Here is a 21,613-nt window from a genome sequence, read left to right as displayed (position 1 = left end):
TTATTATAACTCATACCAACTGCAAAGACTTCATTTCCACACCCGGTTGCAGATGATTGCAAGGGCTTAGCATGAGTCAAGTGAAAGACTGGGTTTTCTAATGGCTTGTTGTTCTTACCAAAACTCAGGATTATCAACAGAAGGAAGTCTACTTGGTTAAAACACACACACATGTACACACACACACACTATCACTCACACACAAAAACACATGGCTTCCCTGGCTGTAATTTTTCAAATTATCCATTTGGGATGAATAAATATTCTCGTAATTCAATATTTCATTAAGACATAGAGAGAAAGAGAGATCATCCAAAAATTGAGGAAGGGGCTAATTTTCAAAAGTATTTCCCAGCTAAGGCTCCTCTGGAGTGTTATGTATACATTGAAAAAAGAATTTAGGTAAGCGTATTATTATTATTTCATCACCATCATTATTATTTATTATTATTACTTAGAGAGAGGAGTTAAAAGATGAGAGAATCCCTGTGTGAGGACTCAGTGTCTGCGTTGTACACAACCTCAGTGATGAGGGGGAAGCTCTCCAGGACTAGCTCTGTGACAGGCATGGCTCACAGGGCACTGAGTTCATGTAGGACCTCAAAGGAACACGACCCCCTCCTCTCCTGAGAGCCAGTTCCTCTGTGTGTGGTGTAGGAAAGACATGACAGACTGGGCATAGGCCACTTGTGTATCACAAGGAAGGTCTGAGCCAGTGGCTGTCCACACTCCATCCACCAGTAAGATCTATTCTCCATATGGGGTGCAAGTGAATGGAAGACAGTAACACCATCTGGGTAGACAGGGCAATACAGACAGTCCCTCTTTAGCTGGGTTGCTACTGTACAATGCCCCCACTTCCCCGGGGTCCAAGAAGAGGCAAGGTGCTGTAACCCAGCAGCGCACTGAGAGAGTTCTCACCGCACGGCTCACACGCCTGGGCAGCCGAGATGTCACTATGCTGTTTGTCAGGAGCTTCAGTGACCTGAGCTGTTCCCAGGCTGGTTTGCATGCTAAGGTGGGAACAGCAAAGATCCCACACTCTTCCTCATGCTGAAACAGTGATCTTCACACGAGACTGCGCTTTGACAAGGCCGCTGTCAGACCCCCTGGAGAATGTTTCCCATGCTCCACCCACGGAGTCGCTGTCGGATGCACTGCCACTGGCGTTGCCGTGAACCGTGCTGGAGCGTGTGCTGACGGGAGTTCCCACGTTTCTCCAGCTATCTGTGGATGCCACGCCTCCATCTGGATCCCTCACAGCTCAGAACCCTCAGCTGGTGTCCCTAGCCTGAGAGCCCTGCTGACTGGCTGAGTGATCCCTCTGTGTCCATGCTGGGGACCACGCAATGTCTGACTTTCTGCTATAAAAGCAGATGAGGATGTCAGGTTGAACCACATGTATTGGCCCATCCTAGATGAGCAAGAGCATGCAAGTAAGACAGGATATCCCGGGGTACAGATGCCCTGGATGACGAGAGCTGGGTGCTTTGTCGGTTGTGTGTTATTGTAAATAACTGTCACGTGCAGTCGTTTAGGTTGCGAGTTCATATACAGCCCCCCATTTCTGCCTCAAAAAATGTCCATGCTCCCTGAAGCCACTGTCACTTCTGCATGCCCACCAGAAGCTTGAATGGGAGGAACTCTGCAGCTTGGCCAATTTTATCTGCTTCCAAGAAGCATGTATTGTGTGTGCTTCCCGTTGCTAGGACCCACGGACGCATTAACACAACTCTGACTAACCGACGAAGAACTGTAAGCCTTGCAAACCCGGAGAGCTGGAGCAGTCCTGGAACATGTGTATTGCCCCTCGAGGGCCCACGGTTGTCTGAACCGATTATGTAACGTAACAAGCAGGACTTGGGAGGGTGTCTTATTAATCTTTCAAAGCTATTAACTATCTCTTTAAACTGTAATTGCATCGCTCTTAATTGCTTTATTAGTTCCTCAGCTTCATTATTCATCCTGTCTCACTCCTATTCAAACCAGTTGCAGCTGGGTTTTTTTTTTTTCTTTAATGTGAACGGGAATCTCTGTCTCCAGATTCCAGAGAAAGGAGAGGTGGCATGCGGGCTCCACACAGGGTCGGCCCTGCATTAGCAGCTCCCCTGACACCAGGGCTTTGTCCAGGCCCTGAGGGTTGTCCTGTACTGGCTCTCTCTCCCTCTGGCACCCTGGTGTCCCCTGACCTGTCTCCTTCCCCACATCCTCACTGATCTAGTCTTGCCACGGTCAGAGAGAGATGTGCTCAGGAGGTAATCCATGATCTGCCCTCAGACCTTGGTGATGCCTAGAAAGGGGGCCATAGGCGCAGCTCCAGAATCTTCCCCAGCCTCTGAACTCTTGCTGCCTGCCTCAACTTCCTCGATGGTTCTGGGCATCTGTCAGAGCCCCGCCCTGGCAGTCTCCCTGCGGCTCTCTCCTGCAGACTGAAGCTGGCAGCCTCAGCACCCACTCACTAGACAGACGTTTCCTGAGCTGCCATCACAACTAGTGGGGGAGGGGGACACCTCACCAGTCACAGGAAATAAAGTGAAAACTCAAGCGTTATTGCAGACAGAAAACTGTTCTTCATGGTGATTAATGAACACGACCCTAAACCTCAGCCCTTCTAAAAACACGTTCATACGACAAATGCTACCATTTTTCATATTTTTTTTTTCTGTGAAATAAAAGCTTACCGAAAAACCATCCAAACAGCTGGCAATTCTTGGTGACTAAAAAGCTGACGAAATGGCCCAGGAGCCTGGCGTGGTGTGGTACTGAGAAGATGCAGGAAGCATCTGTATTCCATGGCTCCCCTGGCTCCTCCGGTCCACCTGCCCCTCCCCCATCCATGGCCCAGGGGGTTCTAACTGGTAAAGGAGTAGCGCCATCCACAGCCCCATCCCTGATGACTCATCTGCCACAGGGATGAGTAAGAACACGGTCTCTAACGCATGTCATTGTGGTGGGCAAAGTACACTGAGTACTCTCCAGCAGTGTCCAAACGTGTTTCCTGGACAATGAGGTGACAAGTGTGCTCAATTAACCCTGAAAGGCAAAGTGTGTGCAGTCAACAGGGATGGCCTCAAGGCCTCTCCTTCGCCCGCCCGGTGTCCACCTCAGCGCGCGCCACATGTAATTTCCCAGCATTCCAGGCGCGCCACATGTAATTTCCCAGCATTCCAGGCTTCAAAGGAAGTCACGCTGCAGCTGCCTTATCAAGTGCACAGCTGTTGCTTCTGCTTCCTTCGGAGCCTACAACCTGGCCTGCGCTGAGCCCCCAGCTGCACCCTCGGGGAAGTGGTTCACAGAGAACCTGCTGGTTCACCGCTACTGTTTAGAGTCTAATAGCTGCCTGCTTTGTAGGGACAGAATGGGATCAGAGTAAGGCGCCCTCCTGGAATTCACAGCACAAACTCCCTCCAAGGAACCCAGTTTCTCTAGAAAGGAAACCTTTCCTTCAACCACAGAGAAGGGAAAACAAGCTGTGTTAACTCTCAAATTCAGAAGCAGACTTCATAACCTATTTTCACTCTTTATGTTGGAACTTCCCTGGGGTTCTTTTCTCCAGAAGTTGGGCAGAGCCAAGACACCTGACAGAGCCAGATAAAGATTACACGGGGAAATGTTTAGACCTGAAACATCCAATGCGCTCTATACTTTAAAAGGAAAGAAAAGGAGGAACAATTCTCCATTTTAAAAAGCCACCTGGGGCCGGAGAGTTGGTTCGGCAGATAGGAGTACAAACTGCCTTTAGAGCAGCATGCTGACTAGGTGGCTCACAGCACTCTGGCTGGGCGGCTCACAGCCACCTGTAACTCCTGCTCCAAAGGCTCTGATGCCCTCTTCTGGCATCTCTGGAAACTGCACTCACATGAACAAGCCTGCACACAGACACACAGGCATGCAATAAAACTAAGGTCAGGTGAGGTGGCGCTTGCGTGTCTTTCATCCTAGCACGTGGGAGACAGAAGCAGGCAGATCTCTGTGAATATGAGTCCCACCGGGACTACACAGTGAGATCCAGGCCAGCCCAGGCTACATAGTGAGACCCTGTCTCAAAATAACTTTTAAACCCCCCTGAGTTGTGCTTGGGGCTCTCCTTTATTTATTACAGATATTAAAATTCTGATTTCCTATCTTCCAGTCAAGGTTACCATCAGGAAATCATTTCCACTCCTCATATTCCGCTATCAAAACAATTTGCACAAGAGCTGGATGCTTTAATTGTAATATAGAGATCCCCGTCTAGATTCCCATAGGAAGTACTAGGAATAAGTGTGTGGTGGCACACGGCTATGATCCCAGCACTAGCGGAGCTGAGGCAGGAAGAGCACGGCTTCCAGAGCCATGGGACAGGATCTGTCACTGATGAGCCACTGAGCTGCTGCTCTTTTGTTGTAACGGCGCAAACGAATTAACACATCACCATACCCAATCTTACTGCTCCACATGAGGCCACTCCCACCCCGACAGCGCCACAGACTCTGTCTCCAGGAGCCAAGTCCATTCCTCTCGCTAATGCACTGTGACAGCCCAGAAAGAAAGCTCACCTTTTTTTATTCCTGTAAAAAGCATGCTAAACTGGGTCATCTACGCCACACTAGCCGCCTCGTCTCTCTTCACACTCTGTACTGTGCACATACAGTGAAGGTTCCCGGGAAGCAGAGCTCTCCCCGGAATGTGGCAAGACAGCGTTAAAGTGACAGCTTGGGTCTGAGGAGCCCCGGCCCTGTTATTGTGGTGGAGGGTGTACCCTTCTTTGCCTCACAATTTGGCAAGGATCCAGTCAAATATGCACCTTTTCAGGAAAGTCCCTAGTTCATGTTTGATTAACCTCCGCTTCTGTGGCCCTGCCCAGAGCTACGCCTGCTATCTAGCGAAAGCAAAGGTTCACAGCCAAGCAGACATTCTGCCCAAACTCAGTCATATCACTTCAGAGCTCTGGAGAGAGCTGAGCTCCAAAGCCCTGAGACGGAAGGGAAGGTAGCCAAAGGTGAGGCAAATTAATGGCATTTTCCAAACTGATCAATAGGTGGCTTCATGCTATCCTGGGACCTGGAGGCACCGGTAGGCACCTGCCCTGGCGTGCATGGTTAGGTGCAGCAAAGGTGATCCTCAGGCTGTGAGCTGGCTGGCAATGCCCACCAGTCCAATTCCCCCATGCTATGATAGAGTTGACAACAGAGCTGTGGACCAGACAGCATCTGAGGTTCTCAGTGGCCCCGGCTGAGTACACCCACAGTGCTCAATCAGTCTTGCTGGTTTTGTCAACCTTCCACAGCCCTAGCCACCGTTGACAGAATTCCATTCCTAAATGTAATTTCTAAAGTCGCTTATCTAGAATTCTTTCGCTTCAGCTCCAACTCAGTTTTGGGATTTAACCCCTACTGCCTCACACCTTTCTGGCCTCTATGTCACCAGTGTAGCTGGGACACTGTCACCGAGCTAAAGCCTAGGCCAGGTCCCAGCTGTCTGCCTGGATAACAGAAGCATAAAGACCATAGCTAGCAACAACCGTGCTTTTCTTGCTCTTGGTGTTTCATCTCCACCTCGGGGCACCAGTCTCCAGAGACACCCGTTCCTCTTCTTTGCTTCCAGCCCCGTTTTCCTGCCAGGCTCTTCGCTGGCCTCTCAGTGTGGCCCTCTCAACTCTCCTCATTGGACCTCATCTGCTTCCATGCCTCTGGAAAGGCAAACCCCCACAGATAAATCCACCTGCCAGGATCCCGTGGCTTGCTTGCACACACAAAGCCTTCCAAGAGCTATGTTACATAATTCCCAGCAGGCAGAGTCATTTCCTATATTCCTGTACCTCTGCCAGTATTTCCCACACCTGACTGTCGACAGCAAGCCAGTGCTCTCCCTCGACTTGTGCTTGTCTTCACGGGGTTAGACTCTCTCCTTTGAAGGACAAACTAACGCAGTACTCACAATACATATATGTGCATATGCGTGTTCACATTTGTAGGTAGATACACATCTCACTCAAATAACTGCTCGTGGGTCAATATTTTAAACTTCCAGATCTCTCTCTATTCTACCTCCCAGACCCAATCTCCCCCCAAACAACAGATTATTGAAAAAAAAAGATATAGTTACTTCTTCTGTAGCATCTTCTGGGGTGGGCTCTATGTCCAGGTTGAGTTCCTCCTCCGTGGTCTGACAACAGAGACATAGGTTAATATGATTAGCGTCTCAAAATTTGTGTCAGCGGCTTCATACGCGTAATAGGCACAGCTGTAACTGGCGTGGCAGGTGCTTCATGTGTGTAATAGGCACAGCTGTAACTGGCTTGTCAGGTGTTTCATGTGTGTAATCGGCACAGCTGTAACTGGCTTGGTAGGTGGCAGAGCCTGTAATACTGCTCTCTTGCACCTGCACAGCTCTGTAACCGTGGAATGCTTGGTACTGGGACAGATGTTTTACACGCAAGCAGTGAGTATTCATGTCTAAAGTCACAAGCTGCTGAATCAGTGAGGTGTAGGACTTCCGGCACAATGCAGAAGACAGGCAGTTATACTGCCTTCGGCCAGCAGGAGGCAGGAGACAAGCTTACATGCAGCGCAAACATCCACAGGGTGAGGGTGGACACAGACAAGACACCAAACACATCTGTAGCATTCCTGCTTGAATGGAACAAATCAGCCTCGTGTTAATTCTGGAAGGGGAACTGGATTTTTGTGGGTTTGTTTCTTAGAGAGTGACTTGTGAAAACTCCAGCAGCCTGAAATTTGCTATATAAACAGGTCTATAACCCACCTCTACCTCATGGGTTTTGGAATTACAGGTGTGTGCCATTGAGCCCAGCTGGGAAGAATTAATGAAATCCCAGACAGTAAAGTTCTGGGCTCACAAAGATGCATTAACAGCACTTGTGTAGCTCGGGGTTTACACGGGAGGCCAGGGCTGCATCTCTGCTTAGAACGCAATAGCGTGGAAGACTGCTCAGATGACCTATTAGAAAGGGGACAGCCCCCACCACCCTGAGACTCAGAGAGAACTCAGTGAAGCATTCCCACCCAGAACTAGCTCTAGTGTGCTCTGCTGCCCCAGGCTAGCTGATGATGTCACGATGGCTAAGCCAGCAGCCATGCTGGGTTAGAAATCTCACTAACTTGACTCCGAGTCACCAGGGAATCATGGTGGATGTGGAACATTTGAAAACCAAGATTTTGCTTTCTCTAATGCACTGAGGCATCCCAGAACGCTCACGCTTTAATAAAAATATTATTAAAATGAGTCAGCTGAGCCCCACAGATGGCTTCACACACTGCCTGGCTTGTTGCTCCTTCCTCTCTCTCCAGAGCAGGGCTGTGGCCACCGAGCCCCACTGAGCATGCACACCCGGCAGTCCTGACTGATACAACTCATAGAAACCACTGCTTCCCCTCCATACTAGACTCTTCAGGGCTTCTCTAGAATCTCCAGTTTTTATTCGCCATGTTTTCTTATCTCATTCATGCGTAAAGTATCATCCAAAATATCCCAAACCAATTCATAATACCACAACTAGTCTCCTTAGATAGTCAGCGGGGTTCCCTAGTCTATGTGCTGGAGCATTGCTGTTTTTTTTTTTTTTTTTTTTTTTTTAAGAATATACCATGTTCTACTTCTATGGGCCTCAGATTCCTAGGTTTCTAAGGACTGTGGACAAGAGAACAGCTGAGGAGAGGAAAGCAAAGTGTAGCCGTGTTAGGCTAAGAGAAGAACCTAGGAACATGGATTTCCAGCCTGTGACATTAACTGTGTTCCACAGATATCCCTATCCATGCCAAGGCCAGACTCTGGGTGCGTCTCACCCAACTCTGCACATGCTCTGTAATCTGCGAGCTATTTGAGTAGCACAGGACATAAAACATGGGCAAACGAGACAATAAAGTCAGCTTAGGGGTACTGTGACCCAGGGACATGACAATTGAGGACATGGAAGGTCCCCGAGAGCTGGGAACTTCATGGTTTGATTATTTCAGCTTTGGCCCTCTGTGGAGACAACTCCAGCCAGCTGTTTCTTGGCTCCAGACTGCTAACAATTTAGCGCCCCACCCTCACTCTGCATGCTCCACAAGTTTGCTGCTCTGAAAAACTCACCAGAAAGCCGGAGGAAACGTCTTCTCTCCAGGCTCTCTAGCCTCTGACTCTCCCGGTGTCGGGCAGACTAACCGAGAAGCTCACAACCCTCGGCGCTGCTGGGCAGCAGAGCGGGTGCTATCAACTCTGCATCAGGATTGTTGATTTGCCGGTTTTCTTTGGTCATGACATATTTCTGTAATAACATGAGCCTGCCCGTCCTGGTCTACTTCAGAAATGTTTTAAACACAAGCTGCTCCGAGGAGCCTCTGTCCTGGGGATAGCACCAGACTCAGAATTCCAGCAGGACCCCACGTTTCCTTCAGCCCAGTTCTCCCCCACAAGAGCTCTGTGTTCAGGAAGTCGGGCAGATGGACATCAGGCCACAAACAACGGGCTCAGCAACAGGAAATAAGAGAATGTCTGCCCTCATCATTTGCTCAGTCATCAGTTGAATTTTTAGAAGAATCGAGTAAGAATCTCTCAAGTAAAAAAGAATAGGCTTGAGTTGCCATCTGGGGAATGAGTGGCTTTGTCTTCAACCACAAGGCAGCACCAAGTACCAACAGAGTAATCAGCAATGGCAGAGCCAAGTGTCAACCTTGCTCACCAAGGCAACCCCCTTGCACCAATACTCAGACTGCTCTGGCTACAAGATACAGCACATAGTGTCTGTGAAAGACTCTATTTCCCACATCATACCCACATCCTCCTCCAAGCACTTACAAGATTATACTCGTTTATTTGGTCTCTGTCTCTCTTTGCCTAATGGTCTCTGTCTGTCTCTCTGTCTGCCTCTCTCTCCAGCCATGTGTGTGCGTGTGTGGTGTGTGTGTGCAGAAATCAGAGGGCAACTGTCTTTCCTCTTACCACATGAGTTTAGGAATTCAGGTTATCAGGCTTGACAGCAAACACCCTCACGCACTGAGCAATCTTATAAGCCCTATTCCAAGTATTTTTATGGGAGTCCTCAAAGTAAAATACCAAATATGCTGTCTTCTAGAACAGAATCATTCAGAACAAAGATATATTTCTGTGACTGTCTCCACGTCACTATGAAATGAAAGCAGTTATCATGGAACTTATATGTGTAAGGTCAGATGAGGCAGAGATTAAACCTCAGGTTGCGGTATTCAGGAGTCTATAAAAATTAGCCATTTTTAAATTGCAGTTTTGGTCGCTCCTGACACGGTGCCCGAACATCTAAAGATGCAGCCGCTCTGAACAACTCCGGAAAACTTTCTTCTCAGAAAAAGCTCTGATGATCACGTAGAACCCAAACGGAACAAATGAAATTCCTGGCAACAGAGGCTTGCCACCTCCCTAGGGGACAGCGTCATCGGTACCTTCCCCAACACAGCCCCAGCAGTGTGACACTGGCATTGTTCCCTCTGAGTGCATGGCCATTCAGGACAACACCGCCGCTGCTCTGTTCCTCTAGCCTAACGGGTCAGTTCCTGCAGCAGATGGAGATCTCGCCCATGATCTGGACCACTTGTTGAAAGCAAAGCAAACTGGTGCCAACTAGTTGACAATAGCAGTACTTACAAGCACAAGACACACTGCCAGAAGCACACTGAAGGACGGCTGGGGGCAGCATGCTTGTCTTCTATAGGCTTCATGCATGCACTCACAACACGCACACTGCCACAGGCACACAAATGCACATGTTTGTGTGGCCACATATGTGAAACACAGACACAGAGCGACCATATCTGCCACGCTAACCATTACTAAATAACTGTGAATTTTCTATTGAATAAAAGTCTGTTTGCTACCATCCAGAGGGCACTGTGGGGAAGGGCACACTCCCCTCTTCTGTACCTACCTCTATCTCCATGGGCTCCACCTCGATCTTCTTCCATAGCTCCAGCAGCTGTGCTATCGGCATTTTATAAACTTTCCTTTTCTTCCAAGCAAGTGTTGATAGCAAGAATGAAAATAAAAGCAGGCACCAAGGAGCCGGAGAATCGGCTGACGGGATGTCAGAGGCTGGGGGCAGCAGGCCAGGCTGGAGTGCAGAGTGGGAGAGAGCACACGGGACACGGAACTGGACGGTCTCCTGGGCCAGGGAGGGTCCTGAGGTCTTCAGTGTGTGGCTGCTCAGCCTCGTCAGCGGGCTGCAGCGCGGTGAGGCAAGGAGACTGCAGCTGCGTCTGGGAGTCCGTGCGTCTGTCTCGCAGAGTGCAGCCTCCGAGTGCTTTCCTGCCTCCCGGTTACGCTGCCACTCTGCCCCCTCCCCTCTATTTTACCTTAATTGGCTCTAAATGAGGGTGAAAGTTGAGTCTGAGGATGCTGCTGCCATAGAAACCGCTTAGCAACGGAGGACCAGCGAGGGAGAAGGAGGGATTGGAGCTCGGGCTCTGCCCTACCCCTCCCCACCTCTGCGACACTGCCTGGGACCCACACACCACCCCTGTCAGGAGTTCTGAGGCTGGAGGCCGGATGCAGCAGAGACACCCCTCCACACCGGGGTTTCAGACACCCGCATTGGGGATTGCGCTGATGCCTGCAGTAGCTTGGTGCAGCGACTCCCTGCTGTCCCCAGTGAACAGCTCTGTTGAGGCATTGGGCAGGAAACCACCAGGAGAAAGGAGTACCGACACACTGAAGGGACTGGGCAGGATGGGTACCTCAGAATCCAGTCTTGGACCACACTTCTGCCCGAAGCAGGAAGATGGGCTGCAGAAAGCTTAAGTTCCTGCATCCTATCCTCTGCAGGAAGGGACAGAGACCAGCTGTTTGTCCCTGTTTATCCCTGTCTGCTCTGAAGGACCAGTGTAGAACAGGAAAGGGTGTCGCAGGGGCAGGACAGCGTTTACTCTAAACACATTATCTAGTTTGTTCTTTCCACCCAGCATGGCTATTTCACTCCCGTTTTACAGATGAGACAGTCCTATGGCTCAAGGAGAAAAAAAGTACCCACAGACAACGGAGTGAAGAAGCCGGCTCTGCCTGAAGCTGAGAAACTTAGCTTCTCAGAGGAGGGAGTATGTTTTAGGATTCCTTGAGGGTGGGTCTTTGGTCTGCTCCATTTCTATCTGGGAATGAAAAACACATCAGGAGACGATCCGTGCTGAGCCTAGACCAATTTGGTTCCTTCTCTCGGGAAATCATGTTCGAGACGAACACAGTTTAGCCTTGCTCTGGAGCAAGCATCTTCATCTCTGCGTGCCCTTATCTTTGAGAACATCTAAGGCAATGGCTCCCTGGCTCAGAACATTATCGTGTCCTTTTCATCTTTATGAAGTCACCAAGCAATGCAGCCTACTAAAGGACGGAGAGGGGCCCAAAGCCTGCGCACTTCCACATTTTACGGCAGAATAATACCTCATCTTCCGCCAACAGTGGGGGCGAGAGTGGGCGTGTGTTCACAAGAGACACTTCAGCCTCATCTTTTTACAAAACGAGGCCCGTGAGGACCTTGAAAATTAATTCTACTCAGGATAAGAATAACAGCGAGGTTGTTCATTTTACACTGGAAACCTACTGACTGAGTGAGTGACTGAGCAGAGGAGGGCATCCTGTATGCTAACCATAATAAAGTCAGCTGAGGTAGGATATAGAAGGTCGCAAGCTAACAACAGACAAGATGAAGTGATTTTTCTCTGTAATAAAGCCAGGGAAACCACTCACAAAAGACTTCTGAGAAGATGTGAAAAGCATTGCATCTGACCACTGAAGACCTGAACTCCCTCAAGCGACAGAAGGAGACGCAATCATTTTCTTGCTGTGCTTCTGCAAAACCTCCCATTTCTAGAACATTCTACAGATGCCCCAATGTGTGAAGATGGAAAGAAAATATTGGTCTTTCCTTTTGAGGGAGGAATGAGGAAAAAAGAATTTTAGATAGGCTTCAGGGTGAGCCATGCTTCCTTGGAGACTAGAGTAAACCCCAAGTTTCCAGGAGGACCTGAGTTAAAATTCTTACCAGAGTGGCTGTCAGCAGACACAAAGAGTGACTAGGGCTGGGCACTGCTGCAGATACAGCACTTACTCAACATTCTGTCTCTTTTCAGTCTCTGCGACATGAGCTAAACCCCATCCCACCATCTTCTGGGTGAAGCAGAGAAACCTGGGAAAAGAGCGTGGGAGAAAGAATGGGACTCTGAGTGAGCCATGGGAGCCGGGCTCAGCTCACTCCACACTGCTGCCTTTGAACAGTTAGCAGGTTGTTCAAAGCAAGCAGCTTGGGCACTCGGGATGCAGCACAGGGAGGCACAAGCCTGCTGGATGGGAGTGGGAGAAGTCAGGGAAACAGGCCACCTAGGACCTAAGAATGACCCAAAGGGGAAAGGAAACTTCCGAGAAAAAATGAGGATCCAGGATGACGTTGGCCCCATCCGTAAAGCTTTCAATACCCAGAAAAGACAAATCAGAAAAGAAGGAGTGGGCTTTTCTGGGGGATATAATTATAAAGACTTCAATAAAAGACCAAATTATTGAGGATGAGTGTTCAACTAAATCCCAAGAAAACTCAAATGACTTGTTTGACAGAGTGACACTTCCGAAATCTGGTTTCTGAGAAACCTCCTTGTAGGCATCAGTTTGCAAGGGGAGGCAGTAACTAGAGGACGCTTGCTGAAAACAGAGCCAGCTCTCCAGAAAGGCGCTGTGAAGCACAGCCAGAGCCCCAGCCACGGCATCATGATGGCGTGAGACAGATAAACAGGCATCAAATCCAGAGAACCCCAGCCCCACACACTCTCAGCACAAACAGATTCCCAAGCATACCGATGTGCTCAGACCCCTGAGTCTGACAACATGTTTATTTTCTTGCAGAACAGAAAGGAAATACTTCCACTAACCAAGGAAAAGTTGTGCGGAGAGGCATTGGAGCCTGTGGTTGGCCTGCTCCTGGTGCTCACAGCTGTCCTCTGGGGTTCAGCTTTCCCAGGGTTCATGAAGCAATAGCAGGCCTTGGGAAAGCCTCAACTGAGTCTAAGGCACCTGGTGTTTGAAATAATGAGAGACGCTGGCCTCCATTTTGTCCTTGACAGCCATTTTCCAATGACTCCCGTTCCATCCTGGCCTGCTCCACCTTGCAGCTGAAGGTAATTAAGGATTTGGTAAAATAAGACAAATTGCTCATTTCTAATGGGTGAGCCCTTGTTTTGCTAGTTCCATGTTCTAGTGTTTCACAGAATTCTAAAAAAACAAACAAACAAACAAAAAAACACCACCACCAAAAAAAACACCTTAGAACCAAATTGCTTTTAACAAAAAGACAAGATACTTCCTTGTATTGGCCAAGTTCTGTGCCCTCGAGGGCACACGCTACAGTCCTGCCTCCATCAGGTGTAATGTAGACTTAGGGTCCACACAGCAACCACGGTGGAATGGGGGCCACTAATCTAATTACTGCAAGTTTTAGAGGAGAATCTCCATGCAGATGCACACAGCAGCAGGCGGAGCTGAAGTCTTCCCACCAAAGGTCAAGGAACCACACGTTCTCCAAGAAGCTAAGGGAGGCCTGGGACGATCCTGCCCTGGGGACCTCCATACTGCCACAGTTCAGTCTTGGGCTTCTGGCCCCCAGGCTGTGAGAGGGAACACTCCTAAGCGGGTGCTTTATTATGGAGGCACACGAGCTGAGCGATGCCCCACCCCTGGGGCGGGCGTGGACTAGAGAGAACAGAACACTAAACCAGATACTGCAATACCGCCATTCCATAGAATTCCATCAAAAGAAACCTGAAGATCCTGCACTGCCCTCTCCTGCACACCAGCTGGCAACAGAGAGACCTCGGGGCAGTTTGCAGAGGCTTCCAAAGCCATTTCAAGGACTGGCACTCTTCGTGGCTTTGGGAAGATGCAAAGGCACTGAATCCAGACCCCTTACAGGATGATGTCACAGCCCCGTCCCCAGCACAGTGGCATCATGACATACTCTACAGAACAGCCACGTTGTTTCTATGAAAATTACTCACAAGGAAAAACTGTTTTAAGGCTGAGCAGAGAGTAAACGGCTTCTCTTTATTGTGAAAAGCAAATTATAAGCTTAGGGAAATCTTTAAAGAAGGAATCTCCCGTCTTTCTTCCCAACAGATCTTTCATCTCATTGGTGACAAGAGTTGTGGTAACCCAGCTTGCCTAAATAGGACCCTTGGGTTTTCCCACTGGCTGACAGGGTCGCCCTCCTCCAACAACACAGCTCTGGGCCAGCAGTGACACAAATGTGCATGCGTGGGAGCCAGAAGGAAGCGGGAATGATGTAGGCCATCTTTCTGCCAAGTTGTAGAGCACTTAGCTAAAATTCACAGCCCCCTGCCCCACAAAAAGATGGTTGAAGAGGGCAAGAAACAAAGACATGAAATGGACCAAAGAGCGTGAAAAGTGTATTGAGGACCGCTCTGTACTCACGGGAATGGAGTGAATCGGAACAAACCTTCACTGTACTTGGTATTTACAATAGAGATTAGACACAAGTGCAAACGAGCCTTGGTAAATTCTCCAAAGCACAGCAGTTACGCTCACAGAACATGAGTAATTGCTAAAAGCGTGGTATTTATAGGAATCTTCTAAACAATCTGTGGAATCAGTTATCGGCTCCTGGCAACAGTATCCCAGTACCCTATCAGGTTCACGGACTACAGAATAACCCCGTTAGCAGCATGGAGTCCTCCCTGTGAAAGGAAACAGACATAGCAAGCAGGGCCTGCTGTTTGATTCCACAAGTGGGTAGGCTTGAGGGGAGTTAAGAACGAGAGAGCTTCCAGTGGGAAATGCAAGTCTGAGCTTCTGAGACACACCCCAGGAACCCAAACCTGGTACTTCTCTTAGCCACGCCTACCTCCTCTTAGCCACGCCCACTTGCTTCTTTTTGTTTTGATTTTCGACTAGTACATAAAAAATGGAATTTGTACACATTAACGAGTACCATGTTATGGCCTTATGCAGGTTTGCCTTTGGTATTATTTAAACCAATTTAAACATATTTGTTCTGAAACATTTGCCATTTTTATGGCTAAAATTCATAGCCCTTTCCTTTGTATATAATCCTATATAATCGTGCACTATTGTCTGAACCAGGTTTTCTCACGCTCTTGACTGTCACTTCTGCTGGTTTTAAAGACAAGAACACCCTGTCATGGTGGTGCTGTAATCCCAGCACTCAGGAAGTAGAAGCAGAAGGGTCAGAAATTTCAGGTCCTCTTTGACTGCTAGCATGTTCAAGGACAGACTAGAATGCATGAGACCAGGTCTCAAAAGAGAAAAGGGAAAGAGAGAAAAACACAAAGATTGATGCCTGGTTATCTTGACGGGAGACTGAGAGCAGAGGGGTCAGCCTTGACACGGGACCTTACAGGAAAGCAGGTTTTTGTTCTTGTTCTTTCTCCATGAAGTGCTCCGCTTAGGAAACGCTTAGAGAGGTGAAGGGAACGGATGTGCACAGTGAGGAGAAATCACAGAGTGGTAGCCTCAGAACAAAAAATCAGCAAAACCAGAAAACGGCAGCCAGATCGTTAATGTACCACTGCCCTATTGGACTGCTAAGCAGGAATTGTAGCCTTTTTACAGAAAAAGTCTACCAGGATTCATGAGCTAGACGTTATCACAGAAGCAGTGTGTCCAGGCAGTGGAAGGAACCAGAGAAGGCCCTCCAGCCTAGGATGGCACAACCCTTACAAAAGTGTTTAAAAGGAACCATTCACATAGTCAGGAGCCAAACAGCTAGTGTGCCGTTTGTGTACACTCTAGTGTGTTTGTGTACACTAGTGTGTTGTGTACGCTAGTGTATTTGTGTACACTAGTGTGTTGTGTACGCTAGTGTATTTGTGTATGCTAGTGTGTTATGTACACTAGTGTGTTTGTGTACACTAGTGTATTTGTGTATACTAGTATGTTATGTACGCTAGTGTATTTGTGTACACTAGTGTGTTGTGTACGCTAGTGTGTTTGTGTACGCTAGTGTGTTGTGTATGCTAGTGTATTTGTGTATGCTAGTGTGTTTTGTACGCTAGTGTGTTTGTGTACACTAGTGTGTTGTGTACGCTAGTGTGTTTGTGTACGCTAGTGTATTTGTGTACACTAGTATGTTATATACGCTAGTGTATTTGTGTACACTAGTATGTTATGTACGCTAGTGTATTTGTGTATGCTAGTGTGTTGTGTACGCTAGTGTATTTGTGTATGCTAGTGTGTTATGTACACTAGTGTGTTGTATACACTCATGTGTTTGTGTACACTAGTGTGTTGTGTACGCTAGTGTGTTTATGTATACTAGTGTGTTGTGTATACTAGTGTGTTTGTGTATACTGCACTTCAGCTCCAGTGAACTTTGCTGAGTCTACTGACATAAGTCTTGATAAAGAACTAAAGGACAAGCCATTCAGTGCTCACTGAGCACCCAGTGCAGGGCTGAGTATTCACCAAGGGCTTAAGAAGTCCAGCTGAAGAATCAGTGGGGGGTGGGGTGCTTGTTCATGTGTGCTGTGGGCATGTGTGTGCTGTGAGCATGTGTGTGCTGTGAGCATGCGTGTGCTGTGAGCATGCGTGTGCTGTGGGCATGCGTGTGCTGTGGGCATGCGTGTGCTGTGGGCATGTGCATACCAAGGTACGCTTGTGGAAGTAAGACCATCTTCGGATGTCAGTCCTTGTTTTCCACCTTGTTTGAGATGGGTTTGTCATTAGTACTAAAGCCAGGCTGGGCAGCAAGTCCCTAGAGAGATTCCCTTGGCTCTGCCTCCCACTTCTCCATAGTGGTGATTACACCATGCATTAAGATTACAGATTCTCACATTACTGTGTCTAGTTTTTGTGTGCATCCTGGAGACCTGAACTCAAGTTGTTAAACTTCATCATCCAACACTTTCACCCACAGAGCCATCTCTCCAGTCCCATGAGAGAGTTCTCGTGTGTCTTCGTGTTTGCATACACATTTGAGGGCATTTTCTTAGAGAAAATGAAGGTTATGAGAATATTCCAGAGTATAGCTCAGTGGGAGAGAACACCTAACGAGCATACAGGAGGCCACAGACTTGATCCCAAGCAGCACAAAAACAACAGGAGTCCACTGTTCTCCACCCGCTTTGGATGAGTTTATCAATATCCACAAAAAAGGTAGGTGGCCAAGGTGTGCCTCCACCCAGTGCTGGGGAGGACCGTGTGTTTCTAAAGTCTCACCAGGGGCAAGCAGGGGCCGGTTTCTGTCTTTGAACACATCTGTCAAGCAAGAGAAGGTTTGGGTCTTAGGGACACTGGTAGGACCTGACAGAAACTCTCTCCCTGTATGAACCATCAATTTTTTATTTTCTCAAAGTGTTATGGTGGGAAAAGTGATTTCTAAGGAAATGCTGAGAGATTGATATTGAGCTCATATTAAGAATACTGGGAAAGGAATCGCTGTAGCAGAGACTTTAACTCCCTGTAACCGGCCTAGGTTATTACTTCAGAACAGCTTGACTTAACTTGGGATTTTGAGAACCAATTAGAGGCTGAAATGAGATATATTTCTTTAAGGAAAAATAACCTTTTCTTTCCTTCAGAGAGTTAACAGGTTGTACTGAGGAAATCTTGAGAAAAACCACTTTTGGTTCCTCACTAAGCCCCCAAAGGACCCTTTCATACAGCATAGCAGGAGGTCTGTGGCCACACACCCCAGGTAGGGCAGACAGTACCTCCGCGTGTGTCTAAGAAGGCAGCTGTGGGGACTCTGTATATAAGAATCAGTGTTGAGAGTTCTTCAGTAAGCATTCACCTTTCCTGTTGCCTGTGTGACAGGATCCTCCACCCTGGAGCAGGAGACAGGGCCTGAGAATAACCTGGGTGAGCCCCACTGCCCTACAGCCATCACAGAACCAGGTGTGGACACCGTTCAAGGATTCTCGGGAGTCTGGGACAAGATGGATCCCTGCCCTCCTCTCATAGTTAAGGTGATCTAGAAGTAATGAAGGAGGGGGAAAATGGAGAAAGATGATGAGTGATGGACAGGAGACGGGGGACGATGAGGACAGGGGATGGAAAGAGCTGAAGGGGCAGGAGCAGAGGAAGAAGTTGGGCCGGGTGTGGTGGCATCCACCTGCAATCCCAGAACTTGGGGAAAAGGCAGAAGGAACATGAGTTCAAGGTCAACCTCAGCCACACAGAAAATGTGAGGACTTCTGTCCACATGGAGACCCTGGAAAGATGAGTGACAGGAAGTATAATGGCTACTTCTTGTTGCCCTGATAAAAAAACCATGACCAAAAATGACTTACGGAAAAGAGAATGCATAATTCCAGAAGAGGAATCATAGTGGTGGGGGCATGGCCGGAGGTGCAGGAAGCTGAGAGATCACAGCTTCAACAGCAAACATGAAGCAGAGAGCTCAGACTACAGTAGGGTAAGGCTATACACTGTGGGCACAGCCCCCAATGGTGTATGTCCTCCAGCAAGGCCACCCACCTACACCTCCCTAAACAGACCATCTACTAGAGACCTACGGAGTGGGCCATTTCTCCTTCAAACCCTTGTATGAGATGAGAGGGGGAAGGAAGAGGCCCTACAGGACCCACACGGCAGCGAAGTGAGGCAGGCGTCCCTCCCTGGAAGACAGGCCATCCTTGCCTAAAGGAGACCCCATACATAGAACTTCAACCTCATTCTCATGTAAGCAAACCTCAACCAAATTAACACTCTCATCACAAATCACTGAGGCTCTGCCAATCATGACAGTGGGACTTTAGTTAACTGCAGGCTGCCTGTAAAAATACCCGTGCTTCCTTCCATGTAGCATTCCCGAATTCCACTAGCCTTGGGAAAGTCACATGTCAATCATTCTTTGTCCACATAAACCAAGCTCAACTTAATTGGTTTCAATTTTTCCGATAATGGTGAGCTTCAATAACAAAATCACATGTGGAGTTGGGGAAATCCGACCACCCTTGATCATCATGAAGGAAAAATTCTTCCCTAGCATGTAGTTTAACCGTAGTTAAAACGATGCTGGCTTAAGTGAGCATCTCTCTCTTCCTGGATGTAGTGGGAAAGCATCCACATGAACTATGACTGCCAGAGCAGAAGCCTTCAGTTTCTGCCGGTGACTTCTCTGCGTGCCAGAGACCTGGATTTTTTTCACATAAAACCCTGAAGACTTGGCTATTTAGAGCAAGCCAAATAGCCTTCTGATTTGCTTACTTCATCCCGATTTCTCACAAGTGTGGCTTGATTTCCCTTAAAAACAGCATTTTGTCCCTCGTCAATCTGTTTTCCTCCCCACAGCTGGTTACCGTCCTTTCGCTGCACTGTGCCAGCTGAGATCACTTCCTCCTCCAATAAAAATAGACGTCTTCTGGTTGGGGCTGGTGGAAGCTCTCTGTGCTGTCACACGCTGAACCCTTGTCAGCATAAATCTTTTCCTTCTTCTAAAGGTATGTGTGTGTGCTGTGTGTGCGCACGCATGAGTGTGCGCCACGTGCGTGTGTGAAGGCAAAAGACTATTTTCAGAAGTTGCTCTCTCATCTCACCTTGACTGGGACTCTGATGCAGATCACCAGGCTTGCGCAGCTGCAGTTTCACGTGCTGAACCGTCTTGCCAGCCCTCATGTTTGCTCACTGGACCTTGAAAGCCAGAGGAAAGGAAAGTAACGGGCGTGCAGGAATCTGTTATTTTGACCTCTAGGGCATGTGTCACTGGTGACCCTGTAAGCCTGAGGGAACGTGAGGCTCTGTGGTGATTTGCTTTCACGGGCCTTTGGCTGGATTTACCACTCCCTGGGAGACACACCTCAGGGTGTGTCCATGACAGCAACCTGTGGAGGTTTAACTGAGAAAGAAGGCCCTATCCAGAGGGAGCACCATTCCAGACACTGGGGCTCCAGGTCAAATGCGAGGGAGAAGTGGGGAAAGGAGAAAGACTAAGGACTCCTGCACCCCATTTCATGGCTTCCTGTTCCTCTCTAGGGCTGGGATTAAAGGCATGCACCACTGAGATTAAAGGCATGCACCGCCCAGTTTCTCTAGCATATTAGTATAGCCACTGGGTTTAAAGATGTGTGTTATCCCTGCCTGGCTGTAAGGCTGGCCAGTGTGGCTGTTTTACTTTTATGATCCTTAGGCAAGCTTTATTTATGAAAATACAAATGAAATGCCACGCCCCCCAGCATTGTGTCCGCAGAGGCCATATGCCACGAGTGAGCAGGAGGACTCAGGATCCTCATGACCTTCCCTCTCTGGTCTCATCTTCCCCCCTCCTCAACAACACAAAGTCTACAAGCCTTGGGCACATGACTGTGAACTTGAATAATAGCAGAGAAGGGAGCCTAATTTAGGGAAGATCAGCTCTGGCACCTCACGTCAGAGTGAAGGCAGAGGCTGGCGATGGTGTTGTCCTCTCCTGTGGTCAAAAGCTGAGACCTGAGTTTGTCTCTAAGTCATATTCACAACTAATTCCTTCCATAGTGGGTACTCGTGAGTCTGAGAACCACAGTTTCTCTACCTCAACACGGTGTTTTTTTCATCCATGGGAGCTGTTCGAGTAAGGCCAGGTAAGCAGACCTGCTCTGGAAACAGGCAAGAAACTGCTTGCTAGCAGTCTGGCTAATGGGCACCGGACAAACAGAGCCATATTAACAACACAATGCCCACAGGCCCTCTGCTCTTCCTTACTTCACAGCCATTCTGTGCCGCACTTACCTTGTGCATGAGCTAAAAGTATGAGTGAAACACAAACATTTCTATCCAGGTTCATTTCGGTAGGAGGAAGAGAGGAGAGAAAATGCCTGCTGGATACGACGTGACGGTTGAGGGGACAGCCTAGGACGGCTAACAGAGTCTACATTTTAGCTTCTGCAGTCAGAGAAACAAAAATGCAAAGCCTCAGGGCTGGTGGGAAACAGGGCTGTGACCTGTCTCACACACAACAGTCCGGGCTGGGTATTCAGTTCCAGCCTGCACTGGCTAGTGCAGGAACAGGGCAACTTAGTTTCAGTGTACAGGAGTCAGACTGGGATAGGAACAGCCATGGGCAGGGGTCTGTCCTGTGGACACCGTATCTTAAAACTTTGCTTCTCTTAAAGCAAAGCAACTTGAGGGTTTTAAATTACAGTCCATTAAAAATGTCTTCTGGGCTGGCCAGACAGCTCAGTGGGTAAACACTGTGCAACCCTAAGAAGCAGAGGGGGGGTCCCTGGAGTCTGTGTAAAAGGGAAAAGGGAAACCAGCTTCACAGAGGTGTGCTGTAACCTCTACATGCACATGGTGGCACATGTGTGCCCCCACTCAGGAAATAATACAATAAAAATTAAAAATATTTCCCAACCGTTTTACAGTCCTCAAAAATCCATATGTAGTGTTGATCTACCTTTCCTAGGTAGTATTCCATGTGTGGATATATATGCCTTTACTCATAGAATCTGCTCCCACAGATGAACAAAGTTTTCAGTCTATGTTCGGGGCATCCCCAAAGGGAACCTGCCAGGGAAATGTTGTGAACACACTTATGCCTCTTGTCGTGTTCAACAATAAAGTCTTTTCAAAGCCAGGCTCACCTTACAAACAGAGGAACCTAAGTTGCCTCTGTAGATTTTTTCTAAGTGGCCTGAAAGTTGGCTCTTCCCAACTCAAAGGCTTTGCACAC

At 48.3% G+C, this 21,613-nt stretch overlaps 1 protein-coding gene across 2 annotated transcripts in view; it reads right to left on the bottom strand.

Moving 5' to 3' along the window:
- The window catches only part of Rps6ka2 (ribosomal protein S6 kinase A2), a 264,079-nt gene extending 244,505 nt beyond the window's left edge, over positions 1-19,574 (bottom strand). The window contains exons 1-3 of one of the 2 annotated variants that reach the window (XR_007590671.1): positions 19,503-19,572; positions 9,884-12,130; positions 6,088-6,147 (exon numbers count right to left, since the gene is read on the bottom strand). Coding sequence is in view for 1 of the 2 variants with exons in the window: in XM_050135881.1 (XP_049991838.1) it covers positions 6,088-6,147; positions 9,884-9,946 (123 nt within the window). In the remaining variant the exon portion in view is untranslated. Of the gene's footprint in view, positions 1-6,087; positions 6,148-9,883; positions 12,131-19,502 lie in introns of both variants that reach the window. The other variant, XM_050135881.1, reaches the window with a different exon arrangement.
- Between the last annotated feature and the right edge of the window lie 2,039 nt (positions 19,575-21,613).

This window comes from Alexandromys fortis, unplaced genomic scaffold (genome assembly GCF_014885135.2).
Source record: "Alexandromys fortis isolate MF-2015 unplaced genomic scaffold, M_Fortis_MF-2015_v1.1 scaffold_23, whole genome shotgun sequence".
In the NCBI taxonomy this organism is placed as follows: Eukaryota; Metazoa; Chordata; class Mammalia; order Rodentia; family Cricetidae; genus Alexandromys; species Alexandromys fortis.
The sequence above is the reverse complement of the archived record's forward strand: the minus strand, read 5'-3'. Positions and strand labels throughout refer to the sequence as shown.